Below are 20,357 nucleotides of genomic sequence, written 5' to 3' on the forward strand. Positions count from 1 at the left end.
ATTGTGCATTCATCATCACAGTCGATTTTAGAACATTTTCATTACCCCTCTCTTTTGAATACATAGAGATGGTGCAAGCATTGGAAGGGTGATAGGTGTAGGACAGTTGCTTCCTGATGTATCTCATCTGGGCAGTTAGGGGCTGGATGGCAGCTCTGACTTTGCTCTAACTGTGAGATTCTTTCATATATCTGGTTGCTTAATGGGTTGAACCCATAATGAAGATAGGAACCTTGTCTATCTATTTAAACTTTGTATTGTGCCTAAGCATGGGTGCTTTACAAATATTTGTATGATGACGCTTTGGAAAATATTAAAATAGATATAGAAGTGCCAAATGATAAGCTACTACAGTGAGAGATGCTGTTTAATAGTTTCACTCCTGATTGCTCCAAACTGTTGTGGACACAGCAATCCTACCTATTTAGCTAAAAATAGCATGATGTTCTTGGGCATGTATAATCCTGCTTAAAATTCAAATTGAAAATTGAAACAACTGGCTCTTGGCAGAGGCTCTCTTCCAATCTATTCTAAAATGAAAAATATTTTTCTGTGACTTGTGGAATTGCTCCACCAAGGGAAGGATGGTTTTCATGTTATAACATTTTGATTTAGAAACTATCTCCTACATTTTCCTCCCTAGTTGCTTTGTGTCAGCCTCTGTTTATAAACTCAGCTAGTATTTTTCTGGAAAGCCCTTTTGTTTTTAGCATAGATTCTGAACCCCAGATCAGGAGGTGAGCCAGAAATTGGTCACTAAGGTAGCTAAACTGGGAACTGATCCTTTGTGACTAGTCTTTTCAACTGGAATATAAATCCATACAAGCTGGGGGTACAGGGAATGAGAAAGAACTAGGGTTTTCCATACTTATTTTAAAGTGCTGAAGAAGCACACTTTTCACCATGGAAACACCTTCAGGTAAGGCCTGGAAGAGTGTAAGGATCAGTGTTGGTAATAACTTGAAAGCATAAAAGGGATATTTTCCCCACAACATTTAAGTTTACCACCCCATCTCCCCTGTTTGAGAATGAGGGATGTAAACATAGGTGCCACCCTATCAGCATGATCTCTTTTGAGAGCACAGAGGTGAAAGTTTATCAAGGCAAAGAATCAAAGTTCTGAAACTCCTGTTGCCGTCCTAAAAGAAGGCGAATGTAGGGAGGGAAGAAAATGAATTCCTGTTAACAGCATTTCTACACTGAACAATTTGAAGGCAGCTACTATTGTATTTTTCTTTGTGCCCCAGCACCTAGTCCAGAGCCTGGCACATGTTTTGTTGAATTACTGAGTATGTCTGCGTTCTAGATGGCTTTGTAAGCATTAATCTTCAGGATATCCCCGTGGGATAGGTGGTATTATCCCTCTTTTACAGATGAGGAAAGTGAGGATCAGAGAGGTTGAGTGACTTGCTCAAGATCCCACAGCCAGTAAGGGGCATAATCACAATTTGAAGTCAGATTTCCTGAGAACTTCGTGTCCAGGGCTTTTGCCAAGAGACCACAACGACCTCTCTCCACAGCAGAGAAGCTGTGAGCCCCTTCTTTCTACCCAGAAGATACTGCTCTGAGACTCTTCAGGTGCCAGAAGCTGTTAACAGATGGACTAAAGCCAACTCCCAAATGTCAGCTTTTTTTAAAAAAATAAATTTATTTATTTTGTTTATTTTTCGCTGCGTCGGGTCTTTGTTGCTGTGTGCAGGCTTTCTCTAGTTGCGGCGAGCAGGGGCTACTCTTCATTACGGTGCGCGGGCTTCTCATTGCAGTGGCTTCTCTTGTTGAGGAGCACGGGCTTAGTTGCTCCGCGGCATGTGGGATCTTCCTGGACCAGGGATTGAACCCGTGTCCCCTGCGTTGGCAGGCAGATTCTTAACCACTGCGCCAGCAGGTAAGGCCCCCAAATGTCAGCTTTTTAAGTCTTGATGACCACAAGCTCCTGTACCAAAGGAGGAGGTAACCTGGGGGTAGAGGGGCTGCTGGAAGCCTGAAGGAGACGCCCCCTCTCCTGCAAAAGGAACGTGGACTTGGGAAGACTACCATAGACTGATATTGTGGGGGAAACCTCAGGAGGAGCCAAAAGATGGGAATTGGTTGGCTTGACTTAACAGCAAATGTGTGCAGGCCTAAGAATACTAATGCAGTAAATAGGAATTTCCCATTTCTTCAAGTGAAATAAAGTTGTATTTGTCATTCATGTTTTTTATGAACTTACAGTTCACTCATTTAAGGGTGTAATTCAGTGGTGTAAAATTCACAGAGTTGTGCAACCATCCCAGCAGTCAATTTTAGAACATTTCACCACCGCAAAAAGAAAAATCCTTTAGCTGTCCCCCCAGCCTCTCCCCACCCCACTGCCCCACCAACCTCCCCATCCCCCTCAGTGCTACTAATCTACTTCCTGCTTCTATGGATTTGCCTGTTCTGGACATTTTGTATAAATGGATTCATATATGGTCTTTTATGACTGGCTACTCTCACTTGACATAGTGTTTTCAAGGTTCATCTGTGTTGTAGCATGTATCAGTACTTTATTTCTTTTCAGGACTGAATACTATTCTATTATATGAATATATCACATTTTGTTTATCCATTCATGAGTTGATGGGCATTTGGGTTATTTCCACTCTTTTGGCTATTATGAATGCTATCTTTGAACATCTGTATGCAGTTTTCTGCATGGGCATGTGTTTTTATTTCTCTTGTTTATATATACCTACTGGATCATATGGCAACTCTATATTTAAGCTTTTGAGGAATGGCCAGGCTGTTTTCCATTGTGGCTGCACCATTTCACATTCCCACCAGCAGTGTGAGGGTTACAGTTTCTCCACATCCTTGCCAACCCTTATTAATGTCAGTTTTTTTGATTCTAGCCATTCTGGTGGGTGTGAAGTGATATCTCATTGTGGTTTTCTTTTCTTTCTTTTTTTAAAATTTTTATTTATTTACTTTTGGCTGCATCGGGTCTTTGTTGCTGCACGCAGGCTTTCCCTAGTTACGCCAAGTGGGGGCTACTCTTCGTTGCGATGCGCGGGCTTCTCTTGTTGCGGTGGCTTCCCTTGTTGTGGAGCATGGGCCCTAGGCACGCGGGCTTCAGTCGTTGTGGCTTGCAGGCTCTGGAGTGCAGGCTCAGTAGTTGTGGCACACGGGCCTAGCTGCTCAGTGGCATGTGGAGTCTTCCCGGACCAGGGCTCAAACCCGTGTCCCCTGCATTGGCAGGCGGACTGTTAACCACTGTACCACCAGGGAAGTCCTCATTGTGCTTCTCATTTGCATTTACCGAATGGCTAATGATGTTGAGCATCTTTTCTTGTGCTTATTGTTTTGCTTTGCTTAGTCCCCTGATTCTCACGTTGTTTATAAATTGACTTGAGACCGGAGCAAGCCAACTGTTATTACTCAGGTGATTAGAGGGAACCAGGAGGATAAGGGACTACCTTTCCACTCTTATCACTGTGTGCTGGAGGGCGTGGGTACGGATAATTTTATCTAGGAATGCTGACCTGATAAAAATGATAGGGCCCACCTTAAAAAAAAAACAAAACAGAAAACCCTCCAGCTTATTCACATACCATACAATTCACCCATTTAAAGTGTACAACTCAGTGGTTTCTAGAATGTTCAGAGTGGTGCAACAGTCAATTTTAGAACATTTTCCTCACCCCAAAAAGAAGTCCTGTTCCATTAGCAGTCACTTCCCATTTCCCCCAAACTCCTCCCCTTGCCTTCCCTCGCCCAAGGCAACCACTGATCTACTTTCTGTTTCTGTAAAGTGTCCTTTTCTGGCTGGTTCATATAAATGGAATCATACAACATGTAGTCTTTTGTGTCTGTCTTCTTTCTTTCAGCATAGTGCTTTCAAGGTTCATCATGTTGTAGCATGTAACACTTCATTCCTTTTTAAGGCTAAATGATATTCCATCCTATGGTTATACCATAAGTTGTTTATCCATTCTTCTGTTGATGGACTTTTGGGTTGTTTCCACCTTTCAACTACTGTGAATACTGCTGCTATGAACCTCACGGGAGGTTTTTGTGCGGTCATATGTTTTCAATTCTTTTGGGTATATATGCCTAGGAGTGGAATTGCCGGGTCATAAGGTAACAACATTGAACATTTTTGAGGAACCGCCAGACTTTCCCAAAGTGGCTGCACCCTTTTAGGCCCACCCTGTTTTGCAAACTTAGAAGAGAGAAATATGTTAGCTTTCTTTTCAGTTTTGCCTCCTGGGGCTGAACTTTATATACAGGTGTGTGTGTGTGTGTGTGTGTGTGTGTGTGTGTGTTTGTGTGTTTGTGTGTGTACTCGTGTGCACTGTGCTTTTTTGTCTTCCATGTAGCCTAAGGACATGGTAGCTAGAGTTGGCAAAGAATTCTGAACCTAGCTAGACAGGTGCTTTCTTGTCCTTGTTACATGGTTTGAGGCAAAATCCTAGGAGCTTTGGTGTCTCTAAAACATCGGTTCTTCTGATGGGGTAGAGTGATTAGAATGATATAGAGAATGAATTATTTCTTATTTATTTATAGCTTTTTAGGATTTCTTTTTAATTTAATGTGTTGCTTGTTGAAATCTTGACCCTGGTATTTACACTGTTGCTTTGTTTGTTTGAAGATTTAGACTTATATTCCACCATAGGGTAATTGTTTTATTGGTTTTTTTTTAAAATTTATTTTATTATATTTTATTTTTGGGTGTGTTGGGTTTTCATTGCTGCACGTGGGCTTTCTCTAGTTGCAGCGGTGGGGGGGGGCTACTCTTCATTGTGGTGCATGGGCTTCTCATTGCAGTGGCTTCCCTTGTTACGGAGCACGGGCTTCAGTAGTTGTGGTGCACAGGCTTAGTTGCTCCGCGGCATGTGGGGTCTTCCCGGACCAGGGCTTGAACCCTTGTCCCCTGCATTGGCAGGCGGATTCTCAGCCACTGTGCCACCAGGGAAGTCCCCATGGGCCCCAGTTTTCTGATCTGTAAAATGAGGGGACTATGCAAAATGATCTCACATGTTTCTTCTAACTCAAATTCTGTGTTAGATAAGTGTAAGTGAATTCGATTCACAAGCTCCTGTTTGTACCTAGACTGTTGTTGAATCACAGTCTTGAGGTTTTGTTTGTTTGTTTGGTTGGTTGGTTTTTTTTGCGGTAGGAGGGCCTCTCACTGCTGTGGCCTCTCCCGTTGCGGAGCTTGTGCTCCGGACGCGCAGGCTCAGCGGCCACGGCTCACGGGCCCAGCTGCTCCGCGGCATGCGGGATCCTCCCGGACCGGGGCACGAACCCGTGTCCCCTGCATCGGCAGGCGGACCCCCAACCACTGCGCCACCAGGGAAGCCCGAACCACAGTCTTGAGTTAATAACAGTCTTGTTTTAATAAAGGTCTTGTCTTCCCCTCTTCTTTCCTGTGATAAGGCTTTCATCCTCTCGAAATAGATCTTTGTTTACTTTTCACTACTTTTCACTGAATTTAGATATCTTAAAAAAACAAAGACCCTAGAGATTTGGGGATTTTTCAACTTGATGAAATTAACACATTTTATATAAATACGTGCATTGGGGATCTGGATACACACGTGTCCTTCAGATTTTCAAAAAGGAGAAAGAGAATTTTGTAAATCTTGGGTTAAATTCCAAACTAGATTATTAAGAGTTGTTTTTTTTTTTTAAATGTTGAGCCTTCTTTTAATTTATCTATTTTTATTTTTGGCTGTGTTGGGTCTTTGTTTCTGTGCGAGGGCTTTCTCTAGTTGTGGCAAGCGGGGGCCACTCTTCATCGCGGTGCGCGGGCCTCTCACTGTCGTGGCCTCTCTTGTTGCAGAGCACAGGCTCCAGACATGCAGGCTCAGTAGTTGTGGCTCACGGGCCAGTTGCTCCGCGGCATGTGGGATCTTCCCAGACCAGGGCTTGAACCTGTGTCCCCTGCATCGGCAGGCATATTCTCAACCACTGTACCACCAGGGAAGCCCAAGAGTTGTTTTATAAACACTCAGAAAAAAGAAGTGGTGAGCACTGGAACCAGTATTGGTTCACCAAAGTCAAACGAATCATGTCAGACTGCCAAATTGCCTTGATGGACAGGGTTACTGGACTGGTAGACCAAGGAAATAGGGTAAATGTGGTATATCTAGATTTTAGCAATGCATTGGCAGGGCTTCTTTGGTCTACTCTTGGATAAGATGGCAAGGTGATAACAGTGATAATACATTTAAGTGGATTTGTCTGCAACTGGTTGGGTGATCTGTCCCAGAGGAAAATGATGAAGGAGTCAAGAGCAGTGAGGAGGGAAATTTCTAGTGCACGTGTGTCCTGGCTTCATCCTTGGGCCTGTCTTTTTCAGTCTGCCTCCCCATCCCCCTCAAATTATTTTATATTATAATATATATAATTGTAAAATATATAATTTTTAAAATTATATTTTTCCTGGATATATAAATATTACATTCAGATTTGTAGAAAGTTGGAACATAACAAAATACAAAGTAAAAAAAGTTCAAATCACCTGTAAAACTACCTCCAGAAATAGCCTTGTGTTTGTATATATTTCCCTCCAAACTTTTATATATCATATAGTATGTATGTATCTCTTTCAAGACTCGGATCATTGTATTTAAGCAGTCTTATATCCATTCTTTTAACTTGGCGTCATGCATATTTTATTAAAATGGTTTTTAATAGTTAAACAATATTCCATCATGTGTGTGCCATAATTCATGTAATCATTCCCTTATTGGAGGACTTGTAGGTTGTTTGTTGCAATTTTTTGATCTTATAAATAGCACTTTGATGGATATCCTTGTATGAGGCTTTTTGTGAATCTGTGATTGTGCCTTCAGAATGAATTCTTTGGAGTGGAATTATTGGGCCAAAGGATATGACCATGTTTAAGACTTTTGATATATTTGATATATTTTGGTATATTTCTCCACCTCCACCAACCTTGCTAACATGGAGTATTATTTTTTAAAAATCTCTGCAAATTGGATAGGTAAAAATGTTACTTAATTCATATCTTAATTTGTATTTCTTTTTCATAATAGAATTGAACATTTGTGTGTGTGTTTGTTCATCATTTTCTTTTTTTGTGTGTGGATTGCCTGTTCATACCCTTTCCCCATTTCCCTGTTGACGTATGTTCATTAGTTCTTGCTGATACGTAAAAGCTTTAAAGTAGTTAGAATATTAGTTCTTTGTCATATATATTGCAGCGGTTTTCCCCATTTTGCTTTATTATTTTATTTTATTTTGATGTACAGATGTTTTGTTTTTATGTAGTCAAGTCTATCAGTGTTTTCTTTTGTGTATTTCACCTCTGCCCCTAGGTTTGGAAGGGCCTTTCCTACCCTGAGATAAAATAAATGTCTGCCTTTGTTTTATTGTAGTTATTTAATGTTTTTCTTTTTGCATTTAAAACTTTAACCTGCCTGGACTTTATTTATGAGGTAAGATAGGACACTACCTTATTTTTGCTCCAAATATTTAAGGAATACCTTGGTACCATTTATTAGATAATCCATCATTTTCGTGCTGTTTTGAAGTGCCACCTTTATTACGCACGCACACACACAACCACACACACATGCTTATAATTTGGATTTGGGGTTTCTTAATTCTGTTCTGTAATATTTTACTCTGGGATTATCAGAGTAAAATATGAAAAATGACCGCAGATGTTTTGACAAATAACCAGAAGGGTCTTTCTCTAGGTCTCAGTTTCTGGGTTCCTTCCACAGAAACTTGACCCAAAAGAGATTCAGTTGATACCCCAATAACTATTGTGAGAGAATTTGTGATCCTATTGGAGTGACTGACTACTGTGAAGAACATTTGAATCTAGATTCTCAATTGACATAGTAAAACATAGAAATCAGGGAATTCCCTGGTGGTCCAGTGGTTACGATTCCATGCTTCCACTGCAGGGGGCCCGGGTTCGATCCCTGGTGGGGCGAAAGCCGCCGGCTGCGGCCAAAAAAAATAAAAAACAAAACAAAACATAGAAATCAGTTATATTATCTCAAGTTAGCAAGCTTAGTCATAAAATGTTGTGTGTTTCAGTCACTGTGTTGCAGCATTTCTGTTAAGTGGAAAAGATTGTTGTGAACAAGAGTACCTGCTACCTTCAGGGCAAGGTATTCATTCTCATGTTTTCTAGATGAGGTGTTTTGTCTTGGGGTGGTTCTTACATAGACTTTGACTTATGGGTTAAAGGAGCTAAAGGCTTTGTTAATCTTGCATTTGAATATACTATATGAAATTCTTTTGAATTAGAGAAAAGGCCCTATTTGAAGCTTTTACCCTGATCTGTTGGGTGATCTAGAACAGGGTGAGGAGAGCCAATGGCCAGGTCCTATGAAAAACTTCTTCTTAGCTTGATGCGAGATCAACGCATTTTTCATTCTACTCGTTTCAGACCAGGTGGCTGAATGTCATGGCACATTTATATAGTATAGCACTTTTGCTCAGTGGCCCTTCCTGCATAATCACTAAGCTCTTTAGGGGACAGAAACATCCAGTCAGTAGGGATAATCTGGATTTTTTTTATGGCATGCTGATATGGCTTGTCTTGTTTTCTGTTTTATTCCCAGCATCAGGACCCTGGTAATGTGTGTGTATGGGTGAGGAAGCACATTGTGACAGTGCAGGGACCAGAATACAATGACACTGAAGTTTCTGTTCTGGGTTAGTCATAGTTCCGAGCCCATTGTTCTAAAAGTAGAGCTGAAATTATTTTTCTTCAAGCAGCATTTGCCCATATGGAGGTCTGTTTGCAACTTTTCTGCCCTCTCATATAGCCTTAAATTCTTTTTCTTGCAATTTATACTCCTTAAATTGGTATTTTTTTGACCCAAAGAGTTTAGGATTATTTGCAGATGTGAAGATTTCCTTCTTGTAGATCATATTAAAATTTTTTATTAGACTAGTCCTAGGTTTGATTTCTTATGGACCTCATTGATTTGGTTCTAAAATCATAATTATGTCAAAATTAGAAGGGAACTGAGAAATTGTCTAGTTTTAGAGGTGTCAGATTCTTTTCTTTTTGAATATAAAACTATTTATTGACCACTGTTCACCAGTATTTACAATAAAGTAAACAATATACAGTTGAGAAACATTCTGATTACTACCAAGTTATTGTTTTTCCTGGCTTCTGCTGAACCAGTAACCCAAAATACTGAGAAGATTGAGCCTACATGTAAGGAATGGGTTGGGGTAAAGTTTGAAAAAACATGCAGGTCAAGTTTAGATTAGTAAAGTTTGTTCACTCATTTATTCCTGCAGATCCTAAATTGCCAACATCTCTAACCATCTGATTAGGTTTCCATTAACAAGTCTGAGACATTCCATGTATCACAGTCTTTCAGTAAACACAGCACGGGGATTTCAACTTCTTATAAAAGAATGGTTTGCCAAAAGGAAGCTTTAAATGTCCATTTAACTAAGTCTTGCTTGGCTAATTAACACATACCAGAATTTTTCTAGTTTTTTCATTTGGGTTGACAGAGATAAAATTTTCCTTTCAGGGGTTTTTACATATAAAGCTGCATTTATATGATGGTAGATATGGATGCAGATTCTGGTAGGGCTGCTTTAAAAAATTATCCAATTTAAATTGTTTACATTAATTTGTCTAATTAATTACAAAATTATTTAATTTGAAAAGTTAAGACTTAACTTTTCAATTGAAGTTGAAGCGATTTCTTATATTGCTCAAAATGATAGAATCCCAGAAACATGGGCTTATCCCTGGTTGTGAAAGGCTGTTTTTGTTTTGGTAAATGTATTTAAACAATAACCAGAAAACCCCCAACCATTTACATATGTATACACATACAAAAAACCCAGAATGGTCCTTAGGCATATATGAGTTAAATGCAAATTCTAAATTCCGATTGAGTAATGACTATGGAGATTTTCCCGAACATTTAGAAAAGCTGTTCTCTAATGCAGAGGAAATAATATACCGTGGTATCAAACGTTCTTTTCTGCTAAAGGAAGCAACTACAGAAAGCTTTTATTTGTTCAAAGTAACCAGTGCTACAGATGCAAAACAGAAACAAAACCCCCCCAAATTCCCCCCCAAACCCAACAACTTCCCCAGTACTACTTCAAAACGAACATATCAAACTTGATTTTCATTAGAATGTAGTTATTTCTTCACACTAATAAATCAAAAAAAACCAAGACCCAGATTTTTGATAAAAAAATATATATATAAAAAGCAATGCAGACAATTATTGAGCTTCATCTTCTGGACAAGAATGCCAAGTTAGTCTCTCTTCATAAAAAGCAATTACAAATAAAACCCACAGGGCTTCCCTGGTGGCGCAGTGGTTGAGAGCCCGCCTGCCGATGCAGGGGACACGGGTTCGTGCCCTGGTCCGGGAAGATCCCACATGCCACGGAGCGGCTGGGCCCGTGAGCCATGGCCGCTGAGCCTGCGCATCCGGAGCCTGTGCTCTGCAACGGGAGAGGCCACAACAGTGAGAGGCCCGTGTACCACAAAAAAAAAAAAAAAAACAAAAAACCACACAGACACACACACACACACACAAAAGCAATTACAATTTGAGGACACTTCATATTTGCCTCTTTTGCCAGCACCAAGTCTGCCTCATCGGAATGTTTCCATTTCATGAGAAACATTAATTCTCCACTGCTGTCTGTGGCACCAATTATTCGCTCTGGGTTGAGACCTCTGGCAAAAACCTCTTGGTTTATCAGCAGCATCTCTTTTCTTCTTTGATTTGCTATCATCAGATTCACTGTCAGATAAAGATTTTCTTTTTGTTCCATCTTTTTCTTTACCAGCTTTTTGAGAATTAAGAAATGCTTCAATTAACTCTGGACAATCTAAATTTTTTTCGGGTTCCCAAGTATTGTCTGCATCTGTAAATCCCTTCCACTTCCGGAAATACTCCACCTTCCCATTCACTACACGTCGGTCCGGTACTTTTTCTACCACAAATTCTTCAGGTTCTGCCTCTACGACTTTTTTACTCTTTCCATTCTGTTTCCTTCCCATTTTTTGCAATGTAGTTTTATTGGAGGCCATTTTTTACTGCAGACTTGAAGAGCTATTATTCACCGCCTCCGAGCTGCTCCGGTCCGGGTCTGCGGCTTCTGTTAGAGGTGTCAGATTCTTTAAATGGTAGGCCCCATAATTAGAAACTAACCCAAGTAATAGGCTTCATATTATTTTATAGAGACAAGTTTGTAATTCCAAGAAATGTTGTGCTGTTTGACGATTCATGTACTTATCACCACACTGACAGGTATCTTCTTGATGGGCTTATTTTACTTTTGGCTCCATCCATTTCTTTTGAAAACATGAGCTATGTTGTTGGGACAGATGCTTGTAATTCATACAAATCCTGAGGGTTTGCACTCCAAAGGCAACTGTAGAAACCTAAAACACAATTCATACTCATCAAAATCTGTGACTCTCACGAGTTCTGTACATTTGCACAACGGGTGATTCCTCTGAGGTCAGGGCAGCTCAGCAATGGCAAATGAGGGCTGTATGAGTTTGAGATTGGAACACCTTCACTTCCATAGGAACAGACGAGCCTTTGGGCAGCTATTGCCTTGTTTTGTGTTGATAGCCAACCAAGACACATGCTGTTATTCAGCCCTGTCTTCCCTACTCAGTATTTGTGTGGGGACTCAAGGTCAGGAAGTTACATTTCTCTTTTGCATTCTGTTTGTATTCCCGTCTTTCCATTGTTCCTACCTGTCACAATCTGTGTGTCTGAAGTCTGTCATCCAGTTGTCTCCCCAGCTTCATTGTCACTTCCAAATTTGGTAGGCATGGTTTTTATTTTATTTTGGAGCATTTACCTTTTATATCTTCATTCAAACCATAGGTAGTCAGTGCTTCATGCAGAGTAAGTACCCTTTTTTGCTTCCCATTGTTTCCTGTCTCTACAACATTTTCCTACCCATAATCAAATAGAACCACATAAGTCTTCTATGGGTTGAGAAACTGAGCCCCTTTCTGCTTTTTCAAATTACTGACAAATGTCATTTTTTATCCTGAGAAGACAGTTTTTCTGTCATTAGGAACGTAGATGCATTTGAGATCAAAGTCTTATAGGGGAGATGGATTTGGAGGCTTGGTTATGTGTCCATTTCATATTAGTGAATACTGTAGTTTCAGTCCTCTTTGATGCTTTATTAGGCTATTAAGTAGGTCTTGAAACCTCTGATATGTTAGTGTTTTGCAGAAGTGGTTTGTGGTTTTGTTGTTCAGTTTTTACCATTTTTGGGGTCAATGGAAGGAGAAAGTTTTGTATTCTTTTTTCTTACATTAGTTCCTGAGGAGTCAGAATTTGAGAATTACAGTGTCCAGGTTTGTCCTGTTGGATCTTTATAGTGAGTTAGCACATTCAGTAAAGATCGTTGACTCAACAAGGGTGCAGATTGCCATGCTAAACTTTGAGAAGGAAACAAAAACCACATCAAGGAGCTTACAGTTTTGTAAAGAAAATGACATCACCACAAGTTCTGGGCACTAGATTTTAAAAAGGGAGAGGTAGTGGAGGGCCTGGAAACCACGTTAGATGAAGAATCGTTAAGGAAGTAACAGTATTTAGCCTGGAGAATAGAGAACTTACTTGGAGTACATGATGGCCAGTTTCTATTATGGCTGATATTATCCCACCTTTTCCTGGTCTTTCAGGAAGAAATTCAGAAGCTGCCTTTGATCCTTTCTCACCCTACATCCAGTCAGATGTCAGATTTTCTCTCCTCTAGCTCCAGCATATTTCCTGATTCTTGCCTCTTCTTTCTGTCCTCAGTTGCCCCCACACTATGTCAAGCCTTTGAAGTCATTGTCTATACTAGTAGAACAGGTCTCTGTTATCTTTGTCGCTGTTTTCCCTTCTGTATTATGTTCTCAGAATGATCTTCCCCCAAACCTAGTTCTAATTGTATCACTTTCCTATTTAAACACTTAACAGTGGTTCCCAAAGCCTAGTAAGAAAAGTCCTATCTCAAACTCTTATAATCTGGCCCCCTAACCTTCCATCACTTCCCCTTCCCCTGTTCACACTCTACCTTCTCTTCAGTCTTACTCAGTAGTCTTGGAACCTGCTCCAGGCTTTCCCAGCTCTTTGATTTTTTTAAAACTGTTCCTTCATACAGTTATGCAGAAGAGAATCCATCATGTTTTATACTGTTTTAGACACCAAAGTAGGACCAGCTAGCAAAAGAGATGGCCCTCAATCCAAGAATTTTCTCTTGAATAGTGTTGTCTAATAATTAAGGAATACAGAGCTTCCCAACATTGGATATATTTGAGCAGAGGCTAGGGGGCTAGCTGGTTTGGATGCTGTAAAGCAGGCCCTCCTAGGGGCTGTAGGGCCTAGGCAAAAAGAGAAAGCATGGTCCTCTGCTGTCAAGAAACTTAAATCTACATGTGAGGCACCACACTTATTCTCCCCACAATAGCCATAGTGATACACATACAAACATGTTCATGTCATTCCTTTACTTAAAATCTTTCAGTGACTTCTTTCTGTTACTCTTAGGATGAAAGCAGAAATCTTTACTGGAGTCCACAAGGTCATGTATAATCTGACCTCTGTCTACGTTACAAGTCTGATCTCCTGCCAGTATTCCCTTACTTCCCTGTGATCCAGATATTTTGTACCCTCACATATGCTGTTCCTTCTGTCTGGAATGCTTTCTTTACCCCTTTTCCACGGGCTAACTCTTCATCCTTAAAGTCTCAGCTTAAATGTCGCTTCCTCATGGAAACCTTTGTTAACCTCCCATCCCCCCACTCAGTAGATTGGGTCACCCTGTTCATCTTGTAGCATTTTCTTCATAGCAGTTGTCACGATCGTAATTAAAATTGTAATTAGTAGTTGTTTTTTTCATTATTGTAATTTCTAGGAACTGTTTGATTACCATTATATCCCCATCAGCTCTCATAATGCCTGGCACACTGTAGACATTTAGTTAATATTTGAATAAATAATGAATAAAACTTCTGAGCGGTGAAGGACATAAAGGATGTTCAGTGTCAGGCAGGGAGGAAAATTTCAGGACAAGGGAATAATAGGTAGGAATGAACAAATTGTGTTCAAGAGTTCCAGGCAGGTTAGATCAAAAGAGGATCTGTCTAATAAAACATGGGATAGATCGGCTGAGAGTGACAAGATGATGGTTTTAGCAGTCTTTGAAATTTTAGTTGAGATATTAAAGTTCTTTAGTTGCTGTTGAGTTATTATAGATACCTGGACAGAGGGCTACAAGTTGGCGTTTTAGGAAGGCTTTTCAAATAAGAATCTTAAGCTGGATTGGAGTTTGGAGAGCCTGGGGGCAGACCACCAGCTAGAGCAATACAGCAGTGGTCCAGAGAAGAGATAACACAGTGTGACCTAAATCCAGGCAAGAGATAAAAATAATCATGAGAAAAGGAAAAGGCAATGACAATGGAAGTTAGAAAGAAAGATGGATTGAGGAAGCAGTTAGAAGAACATCAGCAAAACACTGAGGAAACACTGGTTGTGCACAGGAGGAAGGGGGCTGTCATTTACTGTACCAGGGAGGTTTGGCATGAAATTACTAAGTAGGAGGAGGCAGAGTGGTCAAGTCTAGAGGTAGATATTTCTAGAGGTAGATAAAGTATCATATAGGTGGTAGGACGAGCCCTTTGAATCAGCAGCTCCACCCACAGGAGGACCTTTTCTGTGATTATGCAGAGAACATTTGAGGTTCCTCTTTGTCTATTCCAGAATGCAGTCTTGGCTTTACTTTTTCATAACCAAAAGGCTTATCAGAGTTTTTTCCCCCAAACAAAAAGATCAATCTGTCCTTAAAGGTAAATTCTGCCTCTACTTCTTCAGGAACAGAAGAGCTGCTGGAAGCTTTAGACTAGCAGTTTATCCTCACTTCCAGTCATGAAGGTTTCAGAATATTGGGGTTCATTTTGATAGTGCCAATCAAATTTTTTCATGTGCATGTAATTTGACCCTGCATTTTCACTTCTAGGAATCTATGCTATCGAAATGCTCGTACAAATATACAGAGCAGCATTGATTGTAATATAAAAAAATTATAAACAATTTAAATGTATGTCTGTTGGGATACAACTGAATAAATTATGGTCTGTCCATAATATGCAATACTGTGCAGCTATTATAAAGGACGAGGTAGATCACTGTGTACTGACATGAATAGGTTTCCATTATATATCAGAATGAAAAAAACATGTGAATCTATGTGAGTTGTGAGTGTATGTATATAAACGATATATACATGGAAGTAAGTCTGGAAGGATACATACTAAAAATCCTAACTGGTTACTTCTGGGTCGTGGGATGGGGAAATGATACAGGAATGTCCAAAGAAAAAAGTTAAAGATTTTAAAAAATCATGTGCTACTTTTATAATTTAAAAAAGTGTAAACTCATTAGATTTCTTTGCAGGCACATTGGACAGAGGTTTCTTTTTTTTTCTTTTTTTGCGGTATGCGGGCCTCTCACTGTTGTGGCCTCTCCCGTTGCGGAGCACAGACTCCGGACGCGCAGGTTCAGCGGCCATGGCTCACGGGCCCAGCCGCTCCGCGGCATGTGGGATCCTCCCGAACCGGGGCACGAACCTGTGTCCCCTGCATCCTCAGGCGGACTCTCAACCACTGCGCCACCAGGGAAGCCCTCTTTTTTCTTTTTAAACATCTTTATTGGAGTATAATTGCTTTACAGTGGTGTGTTAGTTTCTGCTTTACAACAAAGTGAATCAGTTATACATATACATATGTTCCCATATCTCTTCCCTCTTGCGTCTCCCTCCCTCCCACCCCCCCCATCCCCCCCCCCTACATGGTCACAAAGCACCGAGCTGATCCCCCTGTGCTATGCGGCTGCTTCCCACTAGCTATCTATTTTACGTTTGGTAGTGTATATATTGGACAGAGGCTTCTTTAGCACTTTCCTTTCCCGTGGAATTTGCAGTTGTATTGCCAATTTTTTTTTTTTTTTTGGAGAGCTTTCCAACCCTCTTGTCCTAACTTCCTTTTGAGACAGGCTGCAGGATACTTACGTTATCTTTTCCCTGAACTAACAAAACAAAACAGAACTCAATTCTGTAATCAAGACCAGCAGTTTCAAATTTTATTTGGCATCGGAATTATCTTGATGCTTGTTAAAAATACAGATTCCTTGGCCCACTCAGTAGGTTCTGAGTCAGTGTATCAGGGGGTAGGGTCCCAAATCCTGATCTTTCAGAGGCACCCCAGAGGGTCAGTGAGAAATCCTGTTTCGGGGAATGATGCCTGATTGTCCCCTACCCCACTCCCTTTTCTCTCTGTGATTAGTAAAGAGAATGAGGGAGCAATGACTGACTCACCGTGGATATCTTTGTGGATCACAAATGGTTGGGTTCATATGAATGGGAAAAAAATGAATATAACACAGTTTAGTAGACTTGAGATTTTAGTAATAAGTGTTGTTTCTTTAAAATAACCTGTTTGAAGTAGGCCTTTTGGATTAAAGAGGCTGGTCTGGTGGGCTTCTTAGGCAAAGACTTAGGCCTAGGAGATGCCTTCCAGCAACGGCTTTGTTATGAGTGGAAGGGGAAAAGAGGGACCTTGGCAAATTGTAAGGTCTTAGAATTCAGATGCTTTTTAGGTGAAGCTTTTGTCCTTGGAAAATGAGGCCTCTAATATTAAGATGAGGTACTATCTAAAGACTATTCTAAACAGCTTTTTGTTAGAATTATTTTTTTCTTTGTTATAAACAAAGTTTGTTAATCAGATGCCCACTGTGGGTTATTAACATCTCAAAAAGGTGTTTAAAAAACATATACTCCAGTTGCTCCCAACAATTAACCTTGGGAACAAAAGCAAATGGGAATACTTCTTGACTACTTTTCCAAGCCCTCAGTGAAGCTGGCAGCCATGAGTTAAATAAACCATTAGTTTTATTAGTTTGAGAACAGAAGCATCGACTTGGGCAGAGTTTTTTAATCTGCTCCTCGTTTACCCAACAATCATTTATTCGGAGCCTACTTTGTGCCTACTGGACATTAGATAACTCTACAAATAAAAGTCAGAGACCGATGAGCAGCTAGAACTCTAAGGGGATCATCTGAATGGGGAAAAAGTGAATAAAACACTATTTAATAGACTTGAAAGCTTAGTAGCACATAGAAAACAGAAAGTGGCTTCCTTAAAGCAATAGCCTTGTTCTCTTTCTATAGTCTATTTTAAGTGGGCTCTCTGGCCCAGCGTTATCAACCTTGGATTAGGAGCTTTGAGGAAATGGTGGTTTGGCGGTTGTTTTTAAAGGGTTATTTAAGAAATGTAGTTACTAAGCAACTGCCATGACCGGCTGCTAAGTTGGAGTTCAGTGGGCAAGCCAATTCCAAAGAAGAGAATATATAAACAAGTTGGGAGAGGGGGAATATGGCTTAAGGATAGACTGGGTGGTGGGTTTTTTTTCTTTTTCTTTTTCTGTGTTCAACGCATATTTCTGCCTTTTACTTATCTTGCTCAAGAAGGGGTTGCTTGGTCAGAAATCTCTTTGTCTCACCCAGTCTCCTTTTAGCCGGTGAGTGGGGAGGAGGGCCAGAAAGGAGCCAACTGGAGAGGGCTGGGCTGGAGGGCTGAGCCTTGGGGCGGGACCCGCGCCTGGGCGGCTCTAGAGGTAGATAGCCCTGCTGCTGCGCGCTTGGGCCATCCAGGGCTGCCACGACAGATCGGTCACCACCTTCTACCTTTAGATTGGGAAGCCTCATTGATATTGATGTGTTGCCGTCTAACCCTCAGAATAGGGACATTGTCCAGCTGCTGTCTCTCTTTTTTTCTTTCCCCAACATTTAATGGGTGAGTCAGTGACTTAACTGCTTCCTGCAGGATTTCAGGGACAGGAGTAAGTAATGAGGACAAATCACCATAACACCAGTGCGTGCTGAATGAAAGAGCACATGAGTTTAACCAGTTGGCTTCATTGGTACCAGAGTGAACAAAAAGAAACTTTGTTGAGAAGAGGATATTTGTATGAGTTAGAACCCTATTCCCTCCTGTTTAGGCTTTTAACTGTTTCCCTTTATACCCAGCTGAAGGTCAGGTTGCTTTGCTGAGGGAAGGGGAGTGTCAGGTGTTAGAACAGGTGTTTTGTTTTCTGCCTGTAGAGTCTTACAGACTAGATGGGGATGCTTCTTGCCAGCCCTCTGCGGTGCATGAAAATGCTTTTGTGGAATTCTTTTTTCCTGGAAATGTGTTTGTTTTTTAAAGCAGTTCCCCAACCTTCAACCCCCAGTATAAATTGTGACTTCCTTTAAAATCAGCTTGTCATAATGAAGTATGCCTGTTTTCTACCATTTTCACAGTCTGTGCCTTAGATATATCCCATTTTATGTGGCAATTATAGACTGGCAATTATAGACCTGAAAAATGTGCGGGGTGTGTGTGTGTGTTTGTGGTAAATGTGAACATCATATTTAAAATGTGCTAGGAGAGTGTCACAGCAAAGTAGCCCTGTAAAAAGCCTTTTATAATAATTGTATGGATAGAGTTAGTTTTCCTATGTCAGGTTTTCTTACATCGGGTGTAAACCTGTAGTCACCTTTCCAGAATGATGAGGCTTTTTCAGACTGTTGTAACGGTGTCAGTGGGCTACAAAGTTGGGCATGGACTTATGACCCCCCTGGCTAGATGGTTTTGGAGGAGAGAGATGTCAGCAGACTTCTGGGTTTGGGAGAATTTCTATTGTAATGTTCAATTGTTACTGAAGCCAAAGACCCTGTTTGTTAAAAGGGAAATAATTCAGGAGAGCTTTGTGATCTTCTCTTCTGATTGTGAGGTTTGTTTTTACCTTTGTACTGCATTCCAATGTCCCCCCTCAAAAAAACAAGTCATCTAGAAACAGATCATCTTTGCCTAACAGTGATATAATGGCCTCAGGTCCTTCGCTGCCCCACCACCCTGCATCTCAGGGCCATCTGTTCTCTGCAATCCACTTTTCGGGAAAGTCTCTTTTCCCATCTGCTCTCCTTGGGCCTTAGCGCCTGCTCTAAAGATTAATGAAGGCTGCACTGGAACCTCTTTCCAGTTGTTATTTTTTTTAAGGATCAGTGAGTTTTTCCATTCGATATGTCCAAATGTTACTCCTTTTTCAGGTGTATTCTTTCATTCTACTAGTCTGGGGGTGGAGAGAAATCTTTCTGTGCATGGAGGAGGTACTCTGCTTATCAAAGCAAAGATTGACTGGGCTGGCTCTGGCTGCTTTGAAGCCAAGGGTCCTCCTGGCTCTTTGGCCGCTGGCACACAGGCTTGGTACAACTCCTTGGGTTCATTCTTTTCTTGTCCTTTCCCTTGTCTCTCTGACAGAATACAGTCGCTTTGAATCGAAGATACATGACTTGCGAGAACAAATGATGAACAGCAGTATGAGCTCTGGGTCTGGGTCCCTGCGGACAAGTGAGAAGAGGTCCTTGTACGTCAGGTAAGTCTCACCTCTGAGCACCAGGCCTTGTGCTGCACAAGGGGAGTTCCGTGCCAACCCAGCCCTTCTTGTTTAACTAGTGGGGTAGGGAGTGTGTACTCCCAGTACTAAAACAACACTTTGCACTGTATGCTCAGGTTGTGTACTTTATGGTCAGTATCTCCTCCCTTTTGTGAGCTGGCTTCTTCCTTTTTGCTCCTGAATGACTCAGTATGGGAAATTTTCAGTTTGCTCTAATTGTAAAAGACTGTTGGGTGATTGTTGCTGTTCAGCATTCAGAGAGCACTCAAATGTTCAAAGTACTTTGCTTGCAATCTGTGATTTGAGGGGAAACTTGGCATTCCCCCCTTCTACATATGCATAATAGACATCAGAATTTGTATCCGAGCATATCAGCTATCACTGTGTTCTGGTACAGGGTCTCTTTTAAGAAACCAAAGAACTGACAGGCTGCTGCTTTCTGGGTTTTTTTTTTTTTTTAATTGTGTTCCCTCACTCCCTGCGCACTGGTCTGCTGTATCTGAATCATGGGACATGGGATGGGATGGTGTATCTTCCACAGGAAGGGTGGGTGGAACGGATATATAGCATTGAGTGTATTGCTGCTGAAAGCTGTTCTGAGATACTGTCCGAGGCTGAGCTTTTGACCCTTGAGTCACATTATAATACTTTGTCAGGTCAAAGTACAAACCTCTTAGAGAGTTGGATTGCTAAATGAACACTATGGACTCCTCCTAGAATTAGGGATAGTTTCCTTCTTCCTGCTTGGGCTTCTTGGCAAAACTCCAGCAGCCTGGGGCAAGCATATTGTACCTCTCCAAGGGTAAAATCCTCGGAGAAAGAGGTGGTAGGATTACTCCTCTGAGCCGTGTGTGTGTGTGTGTGTGTGTGTGTGTGTGTGTGTGTGTGTGTGTGTGTGTGTGT

At 41.0% G+C, this 20,357-nt stretch overlaps 2 protein-coding genes across 7 annotated transcripts in view; one reads left to right on the top strand and one right to left on the bottom strand.

The window, feature by feature from the left end:
• DLG3 (discs large MAGUK scaffold protein 3) overlaps positions 1-20,357 on the top strand; it is a 59,719-nt gene that overhangs the window by 15,180 nt on the left and 24,182 nt on the right. For all 6 annotated transcript variants that reach the window (XM_029239922.1, XM_029239921.1, XM_029239927.1 and 3 more), the window contains one exon: positions 19,319-19,433. In XM_029239922.1, the coding sequence (XP_029095755.1) occupies positions 19,319-19,433 (115 nt within the window). The remainder of the gene's footprint in view (positions 1-19,318; positions 19,434-20,357) is intronic.
• Positions 10,065-11,467, bottom strand: LOC114905608 (chromobox protein homolog 3-like). Its single transcript, XM_029239930.1, is given in 3 exon segments — positions 10,065-10,279; positions 10,548-10,686; positions 10,688-11,467. Coding segments are annotated over 3 exon segments (552 nt in total). The 5' UTR covers positions 11,036-11,467; the 3' UTR covers positions 10,065-10,214.

Source organism: Monodon monoceros, unplaced genomic scaffold (genome assembly GCF_005190385.1).
Source record: "Monodon monoceros isolate NGI ecotype Baffin Bay Population unplaced genomic scaffold, NGI_Narwhal_1 Super_Scaffold_22, whole genome shotgun sequence".
Classification (NCBI taxonomy): domain Eukaryota; kingdom Metazoa; phylum Chordata; class Mammalia; order Artiodactyla; family Monodontidae; genus Monodon; species Monodon monoceros.